At 41.3% G+C, this 17,345-nt stretch overlaps 1 protein-coding gene across 1 annotated transcript in view; it reads right to left on the bottom strand.

Moving 5' to 3' along the window:
- Positions 1-17,345, bottom strand: part of dnah9 (dynein, axonemal, heavy chain 9) — a 202,293-nt gene that overhangs the window by 65,281 nt on the left and 119,667 nt on the right. Inside the window, 8 exon segments of the mRNA XM_078163039.1 lie at positions 5,277-5,481; positions 8,862-8,984; positions 9,069-9,304; positions 9,831-10,019; positions 13,189-13,308; positions 14,400-14,594; positions 16,036-16,266; positions 16,826-17,005. Coding sequence (XP_078019165.1) covers positions 5,277-5,481; positions 8,862-8,984; positions 9,069-9,304; positions 9,831-10,019; positions 13,189-13,308; positions 14,400-14,594; positions 16,036-16,266; positions 16,826-17,005 — 1,479 coding nt within the window.

Consider the following 17,345-nt stretch of genomic DNA (forward strand, 5'->3'; position numbering starts at 1 on the left):
ACAATACACACCTACAGTATAAATTATCTGTTACGAGACATTATGTATTCAATTATGAACCAATACACACAGAACCTAAGCACAGACACACACAGCTCATTCATAATGGGTTTTACTCAGACCTCACCATATGGATTAGTGCACCCTGTCCTCTAATAAAACTTGAACTCAAACAGTTTTTTTAGTCTTTGTTCTGGCTGGGAAAAAAAAACCCAAAAGTGTCTGACAGAAACTTTCGCTTTTTCAAAGCTGGACGTTTGTGAGGCGTCGAGAGAACAAAGTCGACAGGGCACGCTTACTTCTCTTTATTGCTTCATCCTGCTTTGTCCTTCATTACAGTCTGTTGCAGCTCCTCGTTTCTGCTCGATAATGACTTTGCTTTATTGAAGTTTCCCTTAATAGAAGCCTCTGTGACCTTTGAATTGTTGTAATTACAGGAGGGTGGGCTGTTGTGAGATTTGCCTACTCTAGTGTTGTCGGTGGCTGATAACAGGCGAGGGTTTTTGAGTGGCGTGATCCCCCGACAGACGGTGGTAATAGGTTTCTGGCAGAGCTGTTTCCGCCCCTGTGTGATCACCGGGGAAGAGTGGGGGCGGAGCTGTTCCTCCTCCCCGTGGCATAATGTTCCCATGACAAAAGACATACTTAGCTCAGATCGCGCCAGGGGAGCAGATAGTTTAAGAGATCACACTGCTTAATTGGTCTCTTTATGACAGTATTTCCTATTGCAGTGATGAGAAGTATTTTACACCATTGTTAAATCTAATTGAGCCTCTGCCTTGTTAAATCCTACATGCTCTGAATTTGACGTTATTACCCACTCTGTAGTTTAAAAGTTCTCCTCTGCCAGAACTGCACAGGAGAAAAAAAGATGTGATTTGTGGCATTTTAAAGAAAGACCTGACATGTGTGCGCTTCGAGCAGGGAGAAAAATCACAGAATGGCTTTGAGTGGTGGACATTTAACCGTGGACATTTGCCTGTGTGAGTCAACTGTGACCTTCTACATTTGCCCAGACTCAGTGCTCCTGAGGGGAAAAAGCTATCCGCACTAAAACATTCCCAACTGGACCCAGTAATGAGTCAGTTTTTAACGATTAGCTTTCCTCTGGCACATTGTATTTGTAATTACCCTTGCTTGGGAAAAACAAACAATTAACCAGTCAGCAGAACACTCTAATTGGGATTAAAATGAGATATTACATCTATCATTTTTTTAGGCAAATGATTACTGAGTGCCACGGAGCAGCCCTGTTAAGGTAATTTGGGAAGTGGAGCATTTTAGTTCTCATTAACGCACAAGGTCTGGGTACGAATTGTGCCGGAGCAAACGCACACAAGAATGTTAGCGTGCACACTTGTGTGTGTGTGTGGAGGACCAGAGGAGGGAGTTATTGTGGTAAAAGGTTGTAGACTGATCCCCTGTGCTCTCTCCAAAAAGGCAACTTGACATTTTAAGCTCCTTAGCCCGTCTTTGGCTTGGTTAAATGAGAGCTCTTTCACCCGGTAGTCATCTTACAGCTGAGCGGCAACGCTAAACTCATTAAAGGTATAATGATGCCGAGCCGTTCAATGAATATAAACAGGTATCAGTCGCTATCAGTTGGATGATTGTTATCAGCTCGGGTTGTTTACTGGCAACAAAAAGCCATTCAGCGCTTCATTCTACAGGCTGTGTTTTGATAGGAAGGTGCTTGGAGTGTACACAGCAATCCCCACCTCACCCCACCACCTCCACCCACCTTCAACTTTCAGTGTTAATTAAAATGATAAGTGAGTTCCAGATCTTGTTTTTTTCTCACCCTCCGATCTCAGTGAAATGCTAATTAAACAAGCTTCATTAAGTCACATTTCACTTCTCCATTGGATTTTGCTGAGGGGACATAAGGCCTGAAATAACTCCTGCTCTCCATTTATTAAAGAGAGAAGCTGATTTGTCCGTGGATGAAAGCCTACAGGTCCCAATAAAGCTCTGCCTACACAGGGCCAATGCAAACAAGGACACCTCCGGAAAACCATCAAAATGCAAATAGGATTGTGTTGGAGTAAATCTGCCTGACCCGTTAACAGAGTTCCCACATTATCTTCCGCTGTGATCACTCTGAGACACTGCCGTCAGCCAGACGTGTTCTGAACTGAGAGGGATTTCTGATTCTCCTTTCCCCTCCACTAACAAGAGCCGCATTTAAGGAACAGTGGAAGTGTGTCAATGTGTTGTCTAATTGCTGTGGTACAGTAGCGCCACTGGCTAATCTGTTTCAAAAAGCTGACATGAAAAGCACAGATTGTCGATGAGACAAGTGAGAGGCATCATTAGGTGCTGGAGCTTTGATCAAGTGAATTTTTGCTTAATTACGAACATTTACATTCACACCATACTGTGGACATCGTGACTATCTGCTGCTCATTACTCAACAGTCGACCGTGCAGCTGCCAGGAACCTGCTGTACTGTACAGAAAATGACCAGCTTAAAGCTACAGCTGCTGACGGCTCATCAACTGAGTGAAACAACAGTTCTCTCCTCCTCTCAGTCAAGAGTCCACACAACAAAGACAGTGATTTACATGAAGAGGGAAAATGCACCTTAAAGTGTCTCCTATCTGCCTCTCTTTTGATTTTGGAGAGGTGGATGTGTGAACATAAATGAGTCTGCCAAAGTGATAAAAAAGGATGAAACTCCCTTGAGGATAGTATCAAGATACAATTACACAATTCCCGGAGCCTGATGATAAATGGAAGAGTGTCAAAGGAACAGTATCCAGGGTGACTGCAACACAATGGTGAATTGTTAGTGTTTCAAAGGTTCATTTGATTTTCTGATTTAGGATTAATGGATTATTGCCTCCAGGAGTGATTCATCATGAATGGTGCAGAGTAACAAGCCAGGACATTCAATTACAAATACTTTATCTTTTCATATTGTCTAACATTTTAGCATGTTGATACTTCAAACTAACCAGTTCATAAAAGCTTTTAAATTTTCTATTTAAAACTATTTGTTGGGTGGATCTTACATAATAACTGATGCATATGTAACAACAGGACAAGTGTTTGACTAAATGAATACATACAGCAGTAGGCAGCGTGAAAAATGATAGCCATCATAACTGAACAGAAATAATGACGTTTTAAGATATTGTGTGCAGCACATTTTTACATAAATTAAGACATTAAATCATAGCCATGTCAGTTAGTAATTTTTGTTTAGCAGCAGCCAAAGTCCTGCATCGGGTACCTGACCTGATGGCAGGTGACCCACATAAAAGGTGATATGGGGGTGGTATTTTGTCTTCATTTTATTTCAAGGTTAGGGTTTGGGTGAAAAAAATTAACATATGGGTGAAATGGCAGGTATTGGATGATAAATATATTTAAATAATAATGAAATATTTTAAAATATATTAGTTTCACATGTATGAAATGTATAAAAATAATCAGGGCATGGTTATTATAGGATTTGCAGTTTCGGGTTGGGCTATAGATCTTTTGTCAGTGCATTGGGTCAGGTTGAGGAACTAAATGGTCATATGTGCGGGTAGCAGGGTGGGTCTAGTAATAATACAGATGGCTGGCAAATCAAAATAAATCATGAATAAATGAGTGGACAACAAAGGCAGATATTCCCATGCAATGCACAAAGGCTCACTGGATCATTTAAAGAGAATGGAAATGATGTGAATCATATGCTATGGCCGTCATAGTCATCAGACCACAACCCAAGTGAACACCTTACAATATGGAAGACCTGTAGAATTTTTTGTAAACGTAGAAAAGTTATGTTGAAGTTTAGTTTTACTCCCCAAAACACAAAAAATCATTCCCCTAAAACATGTCTGAAGCCCATTTTTTAAGTATTTTAAATTATGCACTATTTACATCCCTTTACTAGCTAGCAGCCTTTGCTGGCACATTACTGTGTATCTTGGCGTGTTACCGCCACCTGTAGGTCATTGGAATAATGTGAGGCCACTCGCTAGAATGTTCTCATCAATATACTTCTCATTAGTTCAGACTCCAAATCTCCAAGATGGCCACAGTCACAATGCAAATCAATTAGTGAGGTCACGGTGGCTATGTTTATCATTTTTATACAGTCTATGGGCCAACTTTAAAAGCTCCATAATGCTATGAGAGGTGAAAAACTCCACAGGGAGCCCCTCATTCCAACGACTCCCACAAGAAAAGGATATGTTCATTGACATTTGGAGTACAGCAAATATAAAAGAGTAATGATTTTGTCACACCACAGAAAAATGTGTTATTGAGCACCCAGCCAAATTTGAATGACTAAAAAGCTGCATCCTCTTTTAAATATAGCACGACAAAGGATTCTCCATCTTGTAACCTTATTGGACTTGGACAGCCATACATGTTTGATCCACCAGAGGCAGAATCAAATTCGGAGCCAGAGGACACTGACCTGCCCAAAAATCAGCCTAGTTCTTGTCAGTCTGAAACAGAATGGTGATTTTTGTTTATTCGTTCAAACAATAAAACTCATCAGCTCTAGTTCTTGTATAGTGTAGGGGAGGGGCTTACGCTAAAGGTTGCTCCATTAGGTCAGCGAGCAGGCTTTTAGCCCCGCCAAAAAAAATCCTTGACAGAAGTAGCAAAAAACATTTCTAATATATTTAGATGTAAATCTCAGATTATACTTTACCCTGACTTTAAAAAATTGTGAAATCATGGATAACTTTAGGTAATTGTAGTAACTACTTGTTCTGTATACACATGCCACATGGACACAGTCACCCATACACACACAGTTACACACACAGCCTTGCAGTGTCCCAGTCTCCCTAAGTGAGAAACCCAAAGCCCCATAATTATCACACATCCACTTAGTGTGCCGTTAATCAAAGGCACCAGCTGATTGTTTTGGAATCAAAGAGCCTGGACCTGCAGCCTCTTGTGATGTTTAAGACAGACGATGTTTTCTTGCAGACATGAAGCGTTAAAGATGGGTAATGACGAGCAAGAGAGCTACGCCCGGCTTCTGGAGGCCCCTGACTCCTCTCGCTGTTTCTTTTAATTACACCTGCACAGAAGAGATGTTAGGAGCGAAACTCAAAAGCGTCCAACGTGGAACAGTTGTTTGTTCTCTGATAGCACCTGAAGAGCGTGACAGATATTGCTTTCATGTCTGCTCAGGTTCACTTTTACATTCCTGCGACATGTCAGATGAAAAGAAATCTCTAAAAAATTCCTCTCTGTTGTTAAATAGCTGTATCAGGTAGTGTATCTCTCTGCCTCCACTGACACTTTGACTTCCTCACCTTCAGCTGTTCCAGGTCAGGTCTCTCCATGCTGACCACCGCAGCCAGCAGCTGGTCTTCCAGCCCATCTCTGGTCACTGTGAAATTTATCAAGGTGCACTGAGCCTGCAGCTCCGGCTGGTAATGAGGGCTAGCGAGCTTGGTGTGCAGGATGAGGCGGAAACTGGGGTTGTACTCGCACTCCTTGTCTCCGATTTTTATGCACCTGTTGTGATAAACAAGGACTGGATGTGTGTTTGCTGATTGTTACATTATGCACATGTGGAAAGTCTACAGTATATGACAATAGTGTTTTCAGTTAAAGTAAGTGTGATAACATTTAGCACTGCATATCTGTATGAACTCAAAATGTACATGTCAATCAATTATGATTTCCATAAACAACCACGCAGAATTGATCATTTCATCTTCAGATCATACAGCATCCTATCCATCATGTGAGAGGTGAATGACACTGACAAGATGACATCTTTGGTAAAGGAAGGCTACTATGAAACACATATTTATTAAAAACATGATTGATATAAAATGAATACATGTGGCACTAGTGATGGCACTACACATCTTTATTATGAAAAAAGTATATAACACAGTTTGAATTAAGAAGGTTGAGAGTTTACGTAAACACGCATTAGGCCACTTACCTTTACTTTAGTGATCTTGTGTCCCTCAAATTGCTTAATTGCTGTTTGAATGCATACTCTGCATGTTTTAAATCAGAAACTGAGGAATGAGCAAGGATTCAATGCCACCTTTCCATTCGTGGCAGTTTTTGATAGTAGGTGCCACAGACACATTTACAGGGGATATTTGACACCTTTTATGCAGATGTCCAATCAATGTTGATGGTAAATGTAGTCGACTGAAGCAATGAATGCCTTAGTGTGTGCTATACTGATCAAGGAAGCTGAGTTCACAGCAGTATTATCTGTTGTTCTTCCTGATATTCAGCACCATCATTTGATGTGGCAGTGACATAGGTTGGATTTTGCCTCCAGGTAGCCAGGGGTTCGTGATCTTGACTCTGCTCAAAATGAACTTCACTTGTATTGCAAGCTAACTACGTTTCCAACAGTGGAAATGGCATCTCAAAAAATATGTGCAGATGATGTCATGGATAAAGATACATTTCATATTGTTTGGGCTAACTCAGATACAAAGCAGATTCGGGCCCAAAAATACGGCGATAAAAATGCAGTGGAGAAAGGCTGGGGCTGTGGCTGCAAGTAGAGGATATGGCCGGTGGGGAACCTCCAGAACTTGAGCTGCTGAGAGCAAACAGCGACTGGTGGTGCCTTTGCTGAATGTGCCCTTTGTTGCTAACAAAAACTTTGTGCTGCAATGATTTTCAGAGGAGGCAGTTTTTGTTGGATGCTGTCATCGATGCGCGGAGGGCCCTGAGAGAGCCTATATTTACTCCTTACTTGAACAGATATGTGCTTAAGAACTCCTTCAGGATCTTGACGATAAATTGGTTAGCTAACGCCATTTTTTGGCCAACAAAGTACTAGTTATAGGTTACTAGGCCTGTAATTGCTAGAGGTGTCAAAAGCATAGACTGTAAAAATAAGAACCAGAGGCTTGTGTGCAATGCATCCTAGTACACGTAGGCACTGCAGGCACAGCTACGCGAGCAGTAGAACTCTGTTTTCTTGGTCAATATAGCACACAATGAGGAATTTATTGCTTCAATTGACTACACTTACCATTAACACTGACTGGACATCTACAAAAACGGTGGTGAACAGCTACTACATGGACTTTGAGGTGAGGTTTTTTTCAGTCAACTGGTGTTTTCAAGGTCAACAATTAACTCATTCAAAATTTTAAGCCAAGGTAAACAAGAAGTCCTTAAAATATTTATTCATCTATATTTTACAGGATGAATGAGAATTTTCATCTGCTTTTTAACAAAATATGACAAGAATAAAAGCTACTAAATATAACTTGAGGTTGTCTTGAGAGATTGTCTTGTCAGCAGGAAAGGTTCAATACTCAGCCCTGATTCACAATGTTAAGTACACTTCACAAAAAAAGGAACACTTATTCATCCCAGTATAACACCAAGTCAGTTAAACCTCAGGGATATCAATCTGTCCCTTTAGGAAGCACAAGTGATTGTGAATCAGTTTCACCTGCTTTGGTACAAATGAAAGTTACAACAGGTGCAACTGATAGGCAAAAGTAAGACAACCCCCAAAAAAGGAATGGTTTAACATGTGGTGGCCACATAGAGTTGCTCTCTCCTCATCCTTCCTGGCTAATTCTTCTCTAGTTTTGTGTTCTGCTAGTGTCCTTGTCACTACTGGCAGCATGAAGCAGTACCTGCAACCCAATCAGGTTGCACAGGTAGTCCAGCTCCTCCAGGATGGCACATCCATACGTGCCATTGCTAGAAGTTTTGCTGTGTCTCCCAGCACAGTCTCAAGAACATGGGGGAGATACCAGGAGACCGGCCGTTACACAAGGAGAGCTGGACAGGGCCGTAGAAGGGCATCAACCCAGTAGCAAGACCAGTATTCGCTTCTTTGTGCAAGGAGGACCAGGAGGGGCATGGCCAGAGCCCTATAAAATGACCTCCAGTAGGCTACTGGTGTGCATGTTTCTGACGAAATTGTCAGAAACATACTAAGTGAGGGTAGCATGAGAGCCTGACATCCTCTAGTAGGATCTGTGCTCATAGCCCAACATTGTGCAGCTCGATTAGCTGGATTGGTCAGCCACTAGCATCCTGTGCTCTTCACAGATGAGAGCAGGTTCACATTGAACACATGTGACAGGCGTGAAAAAGTCTGGAGACACCGTGGTGAATGTTATTCTGCCTGTAACATCATCTAGCTTGACCTATTTGGTGGTGGGTCAGTGATGGTCTGGGGAGGCATATCCTTGGAGGGTTTCACAGACCTCCATGTTATATCCAACGGTACCCTGACTGCTGTTAGGTACTGGGATGAAATCCTCAGAGCAATTTTTCAGACCTTACACTGTTGCAGTGGGCCCTGGGGTCCTCCTGGTGCAGGACAATGTCCAACCTCATAGTGTGTAGGCAGTTTGTGGATGACGAAGGCATTGATGCCATTGACTTGCCCTCTCATTACCCTTGCCTAAATCCATAAGAGCACCTATCGGATGTTATGTATCAGTGCATCCAACGCTGCCAAGTACCACCACCCCTATCCAAGAGCTCAATGACACCCTGATTCAGGTTTGCGAGATGATGCCCCAGGACACCATCTGCCGACTCATTAGGAGCATGCCCAGATGTTGTCAGAAGTGCACGCAGTGGCCATACACATGACTGAGTCACATTATGAGTTACCATGTTAAAAATCACCCAAGTTGGATCAGCCTGTGATTTTGTTTTTTTTATTTTGAATTTCTGCGTGATATTAAATCCAGTCCTCAGTGGGTTGATGATTTTGGTTGCCATTGACCATTGTTTCATCATTTTGTTCTCAACAAATTAAACAAGGTGCATCAGATTTTAAACTTGAGTATTCGTTCATCAAGATCTGATGTCTGATTTAAGTGTTCCTTTCATTTTTTTAACTGTGTAGTTTTTAAAAAGTTAAAAAGTATTTTTACCTGCCCTTCTTTATGGTTTCTCTGCCCAGCAGTGGTCCAAGAACAGGATCCAGTGTTTCCTCCAAATTCTCTATCAGAACCACATCACCTGCTGCCAGTGCTCTCTCTATGGCATCCAGGTACCTGTCAGGATAAAACAGCAGGATGCCTCCATCAAAATCTTGTCTAAAAATAACCATGAGCACATTTCACCATAAAGTCTCTTACCCTCTCTGTCCGATACGAATGACACGTAGGTTTTCGCCATATTTGGTCTTGATCCACTTGATACCCTGCAGCTGGGGGTCCACCATGAGGGGCCAGCGCTGGCAGGAAGTGAGAATTGTGGCGTTCTCTGTGGACATCCTGTCAGCGGGCAGCCCCTCGTTCTGCCAAGCCGCAATGTCAGCGTCATCTGTCAGCATGGTCAGAGGGTCCAGGTCAGGTGTCACTGGGATGGGAACCTTACAGATGAAAGATAGTACATAAAAAGTTTGAATCACAGTTATACAGTGCTGTTTCCTAAAACAGGAGTATGAAGCTGGAATTATCCTTAACACAAGCACTACAGTGGAGACCGTGCATGTGGGTTTTGATTTATTGTTCAGCCTCTGATTTCCACCAGCATCAGAAACTTGCAGGAGAAAACATATGCAGCTCATACTGACCAATCACAGTTCTGGTGTCCATGTGGAGGAGTAAATTGTGTATTTACTGTTTTCTGTTTTGTATTTTCAACTGTGGACTGATAAAAAAAAGTTTGGTGCTGTAGTGAGTAGCTAAAAAGTTAATACTAAATAGAAAAAAAAGGTATTTTTCATGGCTCTGGTTCTAATGGTTATGTTAACACTGTACTTGGAATGTGCCTCCCCCCTGACAGTTCTTGTGGGCTCAATGAAATATCTCCATAGATGAGTTAAATTTTTGAGGACGCACACACAGCCACCACCCCTTAATGCATGAATATAAATCCCACTGAGGGACACCCACCTTTAGCTGACTGAGATAAGGCCTCCAGGTGTTGTCCATAAGCTGGAGCCTATAGCGCTTGGTGAAGTATCCAAGGTAGGAGATGAAGGCGGTGATGAGGAGGACGTCCCCACACAGAGTCCTCTCCTGCTTCTTAAAATTTTCTACGGCCTCCGCCCAGCGGACGTTCTCCGATGCCAGACCCCCTACCTGAAACACAAGGATGGACGAAGACCCGTTGTTTTTTATTTTTCTTACATTGCTATAGCATTTTCCCCACGGGAATCCTGTAAAATCAAATCTACATTAATGTATGGCTGCCATCATCAACGCGGAGCCTCGCGAACATCAGGAAATCTTAAGAACAACACTGACTTGCTCCCTTCAAGTCCTTTTTTATTAGGTTTTCATATTCTTTATCACCTCTCTGCTCATGTACCAACACCTCTACTCTTTAGTGCAGCAATGATCCAATATCCCTTCAGGGATCAATAAAGTTCACCTTAATATCTTATCTCTTCCAGACTTGAGAGATCCTGTACTTTGATTCAGACTGTAACTTCTCAGCATACGTCATAGAGAGATTGTGCACTTCAGCAAGTTCACTGCATTTGCATTGATATTTGTGACCGACTAGCAGATGAGCACAACCTCTCGTCCTTTTGTTGCTCCTGTCAGGCTTTTGATATCTTCCTCTGAATAATTCAGATTATCATACTAACAGTGTCAACACTCATCCTTTTGTTGTGCTGCTATCAGCAGTTGATTTGCACACAGGTAGATGATGGTGGGGCTTATATGTATGTGGGTGGTTATGTATGTGTGTAAACATATGTAATGTGCACTTAAGAGAGACAGCTGCACTAACAAGCAGATAAAATATAGCTTTTGGGTATATGCCTGTATAAATACAGGTTTGGGCACTTGGGGTGTAATGCAAAAGCTACTCAGTGATGTTGATAGGTTTTCAATGTAGTGAGTCCCCAAAACCCACAGGTGGTAGTTTGAGTGGGTCCCAGGGAAACTGAGAAGGTGCTTTTGGACCAACTGTAGTGTTAACCTTGTGTTTGATGTTATATGGTTGTATTAATGGCTATGTTCATTCATGGAAGTTGAGAATGTTTTTAAAAAACTAAATAAAATCCAAAATCTAAAATGCAAATTTCAAATCTTGAGTTGGGTATGGATAGCACCAAAATCATCTACTCAGTATAAAGTGAATCAAGTCTGACATACCTGGACAGTAGAACATCATTGGGTCATTGACATGAGTCAATACAGTATCTGCTCTCACAGCAGATGTTGTGATGTTTACAAGTTTACAGGAATATCTATAGTAATATCCTACATCTATGTGAATTCTGGTACATTTCATGAACCTAAAAATATACACTGCCACCTTCGCCAGGCTCTCAGTGGTTTCTGTGACACAATGAATACTTTCAAAGTAAGTTAAGTCATGCGATGCTACTGTTTCTATGATTGCAACACAGATTTGTTGTTCACAATGTAGCTTAATCGGGGGATATAATAGGGTTCATGCTCAGGACTTTTTGATGGTGAGTTTACTGCCTTCTTTCAGATTTGAATGCCTAATGGACGCAGTACATGTATCTGGGAACATCACTTTCTAATTGTATCCATTTCTGTCACTCAAAATATCTGTGTTTATTTCTCTATTCAGATTCATACATGATATTGTTAGAATTCACCTATACTGCTTCAATATCAATAGTTTTATCTGTTTCCTACTATCATTTATACTCCTTGTATATGTTTCTATTTGGGGTGTAACAATCCATCAATGTGGATCTATATATCAATTCAACGATTAACGATCCAATATCATCAATGCAAAGTGAAAACATCAATCCATATGATCATCTTTCTGTTTAAAATTCAATATTGTATCATGATAAAACTGGTGATTTACACCCCTAGTTTGTATCTTAAGTAAAACTGCTAAATTAAAATAAAAAATAAATTATGTAAATCATAGTGTAATATTATATCAAAGAAATACTTCACCCAACAAATGATCATTTCTATACAAGAGACTCGCCCCGTGTTACACTGAATCCATGAGGAAAACTGTGTTTCTGTGTTCGTGATGAATTCAAGTCATAGGGGTCTACGTTTATAATAGCAAAATATATCAAAACATCTGTTCACAAACTCTCACACAACTCGTGAAGTATAATAAGTCTCAGTTATCCTGCTGTATGCTCAGTACTTCAGTCACCATTTAAAATACTTCTCTCTAAACAGCAGTGACACACTACTCCTCTGTGCCTGAGACTGTTTATGCAAAGTGTTTGAAATGTTAAGGTATTAGCCAAAGTGCATGTGTTTTGGAAACACTGAGCATACAACTAGATAACTGAGACTTGGATTATACTGCACGAGTTGTGTGAGAGTTTGTGAACAGATGCTTTGGTATAGTTTTGCTATTGTTGACCACAGCCCCCCATTGAATCCCCAAGAATTTTTTTGGTTTTTGGAGTCTTCCTATACCATGAAGTAATGGAAGGAAAAGAAAGTTTTCTTCCTTAATTTAACCAACAGAGTGAGCAGCTGATATACAAATATTTTTTTTTGGGGGGGGGGGGGGGTTAAGTATTCCTTTAATCACACTATAAAGCATGAATTGCAGGTCTGTCCTGCACTGCACAACAAATCTGGTAAACACTGATGCAAAGTTACTGATGCTCAATATCTGAATATTAACATAATAACTTTAAATTGTGCTTTTAATCTATCTGACTACATGCTGACAAATCTTCATCATGAACTCTTGCTGCTTTGGGTGCCAGCAGTTCCTGTTTGCACTGTATAGTCAACCCGATTACTCTGATACTGAAGAAGACATCTGAATCCAATGACTATGAGCCTTTTCTGTGACTAAGCACATTTCTGGACGTCTATTCTCAGCGGACAGTGGACAGTGGAAACCATGACATCACCAGTAAAGAGTGGGCTCAGTGGGCTGTTGCAAAGTGCATACTGTATATTGTCTGTGTGTTTGAAATGTTATTAGTTACGACGCTGAGAAGTTGTGTTATGCTGAGAGAAATATTACAGTAAGAATTAATCTGAATGCATTATCTGTTCATAATAATGCATTTGTATTGGTTTCCACCCATACTAAACATATATGCATTTAAGAAATGACAGTCTAACAAGCAGAGCTAAAAATAGTTGGTGGGTATATATATATATATATATATATATATATATATATATATGTACCAATTTGTACCCATCTGTATCTATCTGAGGGAAGGAGCAAGTGGGACAGATGGGAAAGAGAGTGTGTTTGTGTGTGAGTGTGTTGGTGGGATGCTGATGCTCTGCGTGACCCTGCTGTTGCCCTCCTCACCAGGCGGTTGGCCAGGGAAATGGTGCGCGCGGTTGACTCTGCTTCCTGTTGGCACTTTAGCTTGTCTGCGGTGGCTTTCTCAAACTTGGCTGTCAGCTTGGCCAGGTTCTCATTAAGGTGCTGATAGGCCACAAACACACAGACAGACACACACAGGAATAGAGACAAATTGGCACTTGTTAAAAATACAGCGTGGTCATAGAGAATCTTCAAAGACAAAGATAGCTAAAGTCTGCCTGTGAAAGAAACTTGCGAGTGTGAGAAAAGTTGGGTAAAACTTATCATTCCCTTCGCTATGGATTTATTTGGCATATGGAAGCAATTAGCACAAGGACAAACAGGATTAATCGGTGGAGAGGCACACAGGTTCAGTAGATTAGTTTGAGGATTGCTAATTCCCCTTGGCTCCGAACCTGCTCTCCGGGCGATCTGACTGAGGGCTGAAAAATGACAGCGAGAAGTCATGCTGGATCTTATTAAGACTCGTCACTCTGCAGGGCTTGATGTAAGCAGCCGACGCAGCGTCCCGAGCACCGCGCTCTGCTGGGGCTCTCGGGCGCTCTGATGTGCTGAATGTCAAACGCCACTGAGAAACAATTATTTACAGCTGCTTTTATCAATAGGGGTTTTAAGTTGATGGATTTGTTTTTAGATTAATGAACAGTAAAAGCCTTTAATGGCACTTACACCAGCTTTGTATTGATGAAATGCTGGTGGTATATCACTTCTGGCAGAGCTCATGTGTCAACTGTCACTCAAGCTTTGATAAAATAATTCATATCCTGAATTTTTGCCTCTGCTTATAGCCTCTGGTTGTTTTTACTTTATTTCTGTGGCATCAAATTCTTATTGGGCTGCATATCTTCTGGGTTTAATAGAGTTGTTGATGTCTGTTGAAATCTTTGCAGCTAGGTGCTGAGATTTCTGGCTTTCACAAGTCATTTTTCAGCCCACATTATGTTTTGTACTAAAGTCAGCCCACAAAAGTTTTAAGATGCTCTTTAGTGTTTGTGTGAGTGAAGAAATGACTAGAAAACAACAAGACCTCAAAGAACACTAAGTCCTTTCTTTAATAAAATGGTAATACTGTTTCATATATTATATCCTCAGGATTTTACATCTTGAAATTTTTTTCTTTTTCGAGTACAAACTTGGCATAAAGCAAATAAACTTTTCATTTCCTGTATCCCTCGTCCAATGTGATGGCTTACATTGATCTTGCTTTTGATGGCGGCAAGCTTCTCCTGTGCAGCAGCCAGCTCTGCGTTGGCCTTGCTCAGAGCCTGACGCTTGGGCTCCACCTCACAGTAAACTTCGTAGAACTTGACAATGTTTAAAACCCAGGAGCACAGGCCGGCCGCCGCGTTCGACTTGGAGGCAATTAGATCTGGCTTGAATTCTGGATCCTGGAGAAGATCGAAAAGATGAACAAAATAAAACACCGCTCAAACACACCACCAGGGCAAGATCTGATCAAAATTAAGCTAAAGGTTCTGTCTGTAACTTGCAGAAAGTCCTTGTTATTAATGACACTGATGGCTCTTAAGAGATCGGCAGTCAGCATTCTGTTTCTCTGGCTTGCACTCGTACACGCACACGTGAGCATCTGAGAATCGGCTAAAACAGTGACATGTCATACACAAGACTGACTGGCATGTTGATGGAATGCTAGAAAGAAATATTACAGTTATATTTAGAATAAAGCTACTATCTGCAGTGTTTCTATATTTCATTTGGACCTCTAGCTCCATAATATTAACTAGCTTGAATGTTACAAAGCAAAGAAGGGCAGATCCACGCAGCATAGCTACAGCTAGCTAGTTAACCTCCGCTTAGATTATGATTAGCTAGTTGGCTGCCCAGCTGGCTGTTACCGAGCTATGCAACATTGTTGCTTCGTCACATTAGCTGATAAAGTAATTTGCAAACCAGCCCCATGGGTCTAGATAAATGTGCTAATATTATCCACTTAAGACAGTATATTGCTCCCCGGGATAGACACCAATTTGTCCGCGTTAGCAAGCAAGGTAACGCTAGAGAGAGAGATGAGGCATAATTTCCCAGTCCTTCTCATAGAAATTAGTCCGCAGATTGTTATACGTAGGCAAGCATGATAGTCAGGGGAAGTCTCAGTTTTTACATTATGTTACAATCTGTTCACCCACTGGCAATAAAAAGTGAATAATATGTGTACACATTTACGTACATTACCACTAAGACCACAATCAGGCTTTCTGCACTCTCAAGGAGGGTCATACTGCCGACCTCGTGTCTCGGATCCATAGCTCTGTGAGTCAATGGCAAGAGACCAGGGTCCCTATATGTGAGATGCGTAACTTCCTTCTCCCCCTTTTTTCCCCTAAATTCTATTTTGGCAGTTTTGAAAATGGTCATGTTTCTCTGCTTAGCACTTTAAATACTGTTGGCAAAATGTTTTTTGTAGATCGAAAAGTAGCTGAGTATGCTTTCTTGTAGTGTGATGTCATGTTTTAACATTTGTTTATGGCTACCAATATTAAATATTAAAGGTCTTTTAAAAGACCTATTAAATCATGTTACAACAACAGTCTGGAAACTGAATCAGAGTGAATTTTGGCTTTATCTGCAGCACCTGCTCCATTGAACTTCATAATCAGGGAGGCTGTTAAATTTGCAACGCTTAATTAACTGGTTGATTTTTCTCTGGCTGTCATTTGGACGCTTGACAGCCATAATGTGCCACTGTCATGATAGTCACGCCCCTGTTAAATGTCTGACTTATTAGTTGAGTTTGCCAAGCGGAAGACATTGCACACTGTGCGCTGTTAGCATGGACTTTAATGGATGAGAGTTAATTGGGACGTTCACCTGCAGGTAAGGCTGAATAGCTTTCAGGCAAGCCTCTGGGATGTTCTCCTTGTTGAAGTTTATCAGAGAGTCCAGGAATGTGTCCACTTTGGCCATCATCACCTTTGCCGCCTTCCAGCTGCGATCCTTGGGCACTTTGCCGCCGACTGCTGTCAGGACCATGACTGCCGCTGTGACGTTGGTCACAGCGGCCACCGGAGAGCCAAACGACTTCAGCTCTGTCAGGTTGTTCTGAAGTACAGAGGGAGTAATGGATGGAAAATGAAAGAGCTATGATTTAATTGAGTTTGAACAACTGCATATCTTTACTGTCTGCTAGGGGAAAAAGAAAGAGAAAAAAGGATAGGATTAGACTAAAGGAAGAAGAACCTGTGCTGACTTTGAGAAGACAACAGAGAATTCTAATTAGGGCATCTTTAGAGAGCTCTAAGCAGTGATTGAACTGTCTGTTCTGGTTGTTTGAACAGAGAGCACCTTTTAAACACAGAGGGTGTTTTTGAAAATCCCAGAGGCTGCTCATAAACCTACGCGGGATGCAGGGATGAAGTAAAATGCCTGCAGAACATACAGAAGACATTATTTTAGCAAAGACCCAGCTAAAGCCTGTGATTCAATAATCTTTTCTACAGTTCAAGGCCTGTGTGGACATAACTTATTCCACTGAAGCTGGGAAAACTAAATCAAACAAAGAGAAAAGAACACAACCCTTCTTAAAAAGAAGAAAGCTAAGAAAGAAGGGTATGATGGAGCAAATCAATACGACACGGCGGGGGATATAAGAGTCACTGACCTTATTGAGAGTGTTAAGGGCATCCTGAGCAGCAAGGAGAGCTGGTTCTGCCTTGGCCAAGTCCTCCTCGCAGTCTCTCTGTTTGCCGCTGACCACCACAGCAATGGCTGCCACCTTTTGCTCTTCCTCATCAGCCACTGCCTTCTCCTTGGACACCTTCTCAGTTTCTATCCCAACCACCTGAAAACAGCACACAGGATTTATTGCTGGGATAATGGTGCAAGTTCAGCCAGTGGCTTAGTTTTCACAGCATGGATACAATGGAAGATATAACCTCCCAAACAAATAATCTAGTGCTCAGTTTGAACTAAAAACAAGAGACAAACTGTGAAATTACTGGTGACTTAATATTCAACAAAAACTAGAGGTTACATTGATCTGTAAAACAAAATAACAGAAGATGTAAAAGATCACAGGTCCAGGCTATAGAGAGCAGTTTCCACACCCAACACATTATTCTATCTGTGGATTATCCAGAGCAAATATGATATTGTTCTTGGAAGGATTGTTTGTAAGCGAA

Source organism: Epinephelus lanceolatus, chromosome 21, assembly GCF_041903045.1.
Source record: "Epinephelus lanceolatus isolate andai-2023 chromosome 21, ASM4190304v1, whole genome shotgun sequence".
In the NCBI taxonomy this organism is placed as follows: domain Eukaryota; kingdom Metazoa; phylum Chordata; class Actinopteri; order Perciformes; family Serranidae; genus Epinephelus; species Epinephelus lanceolatus.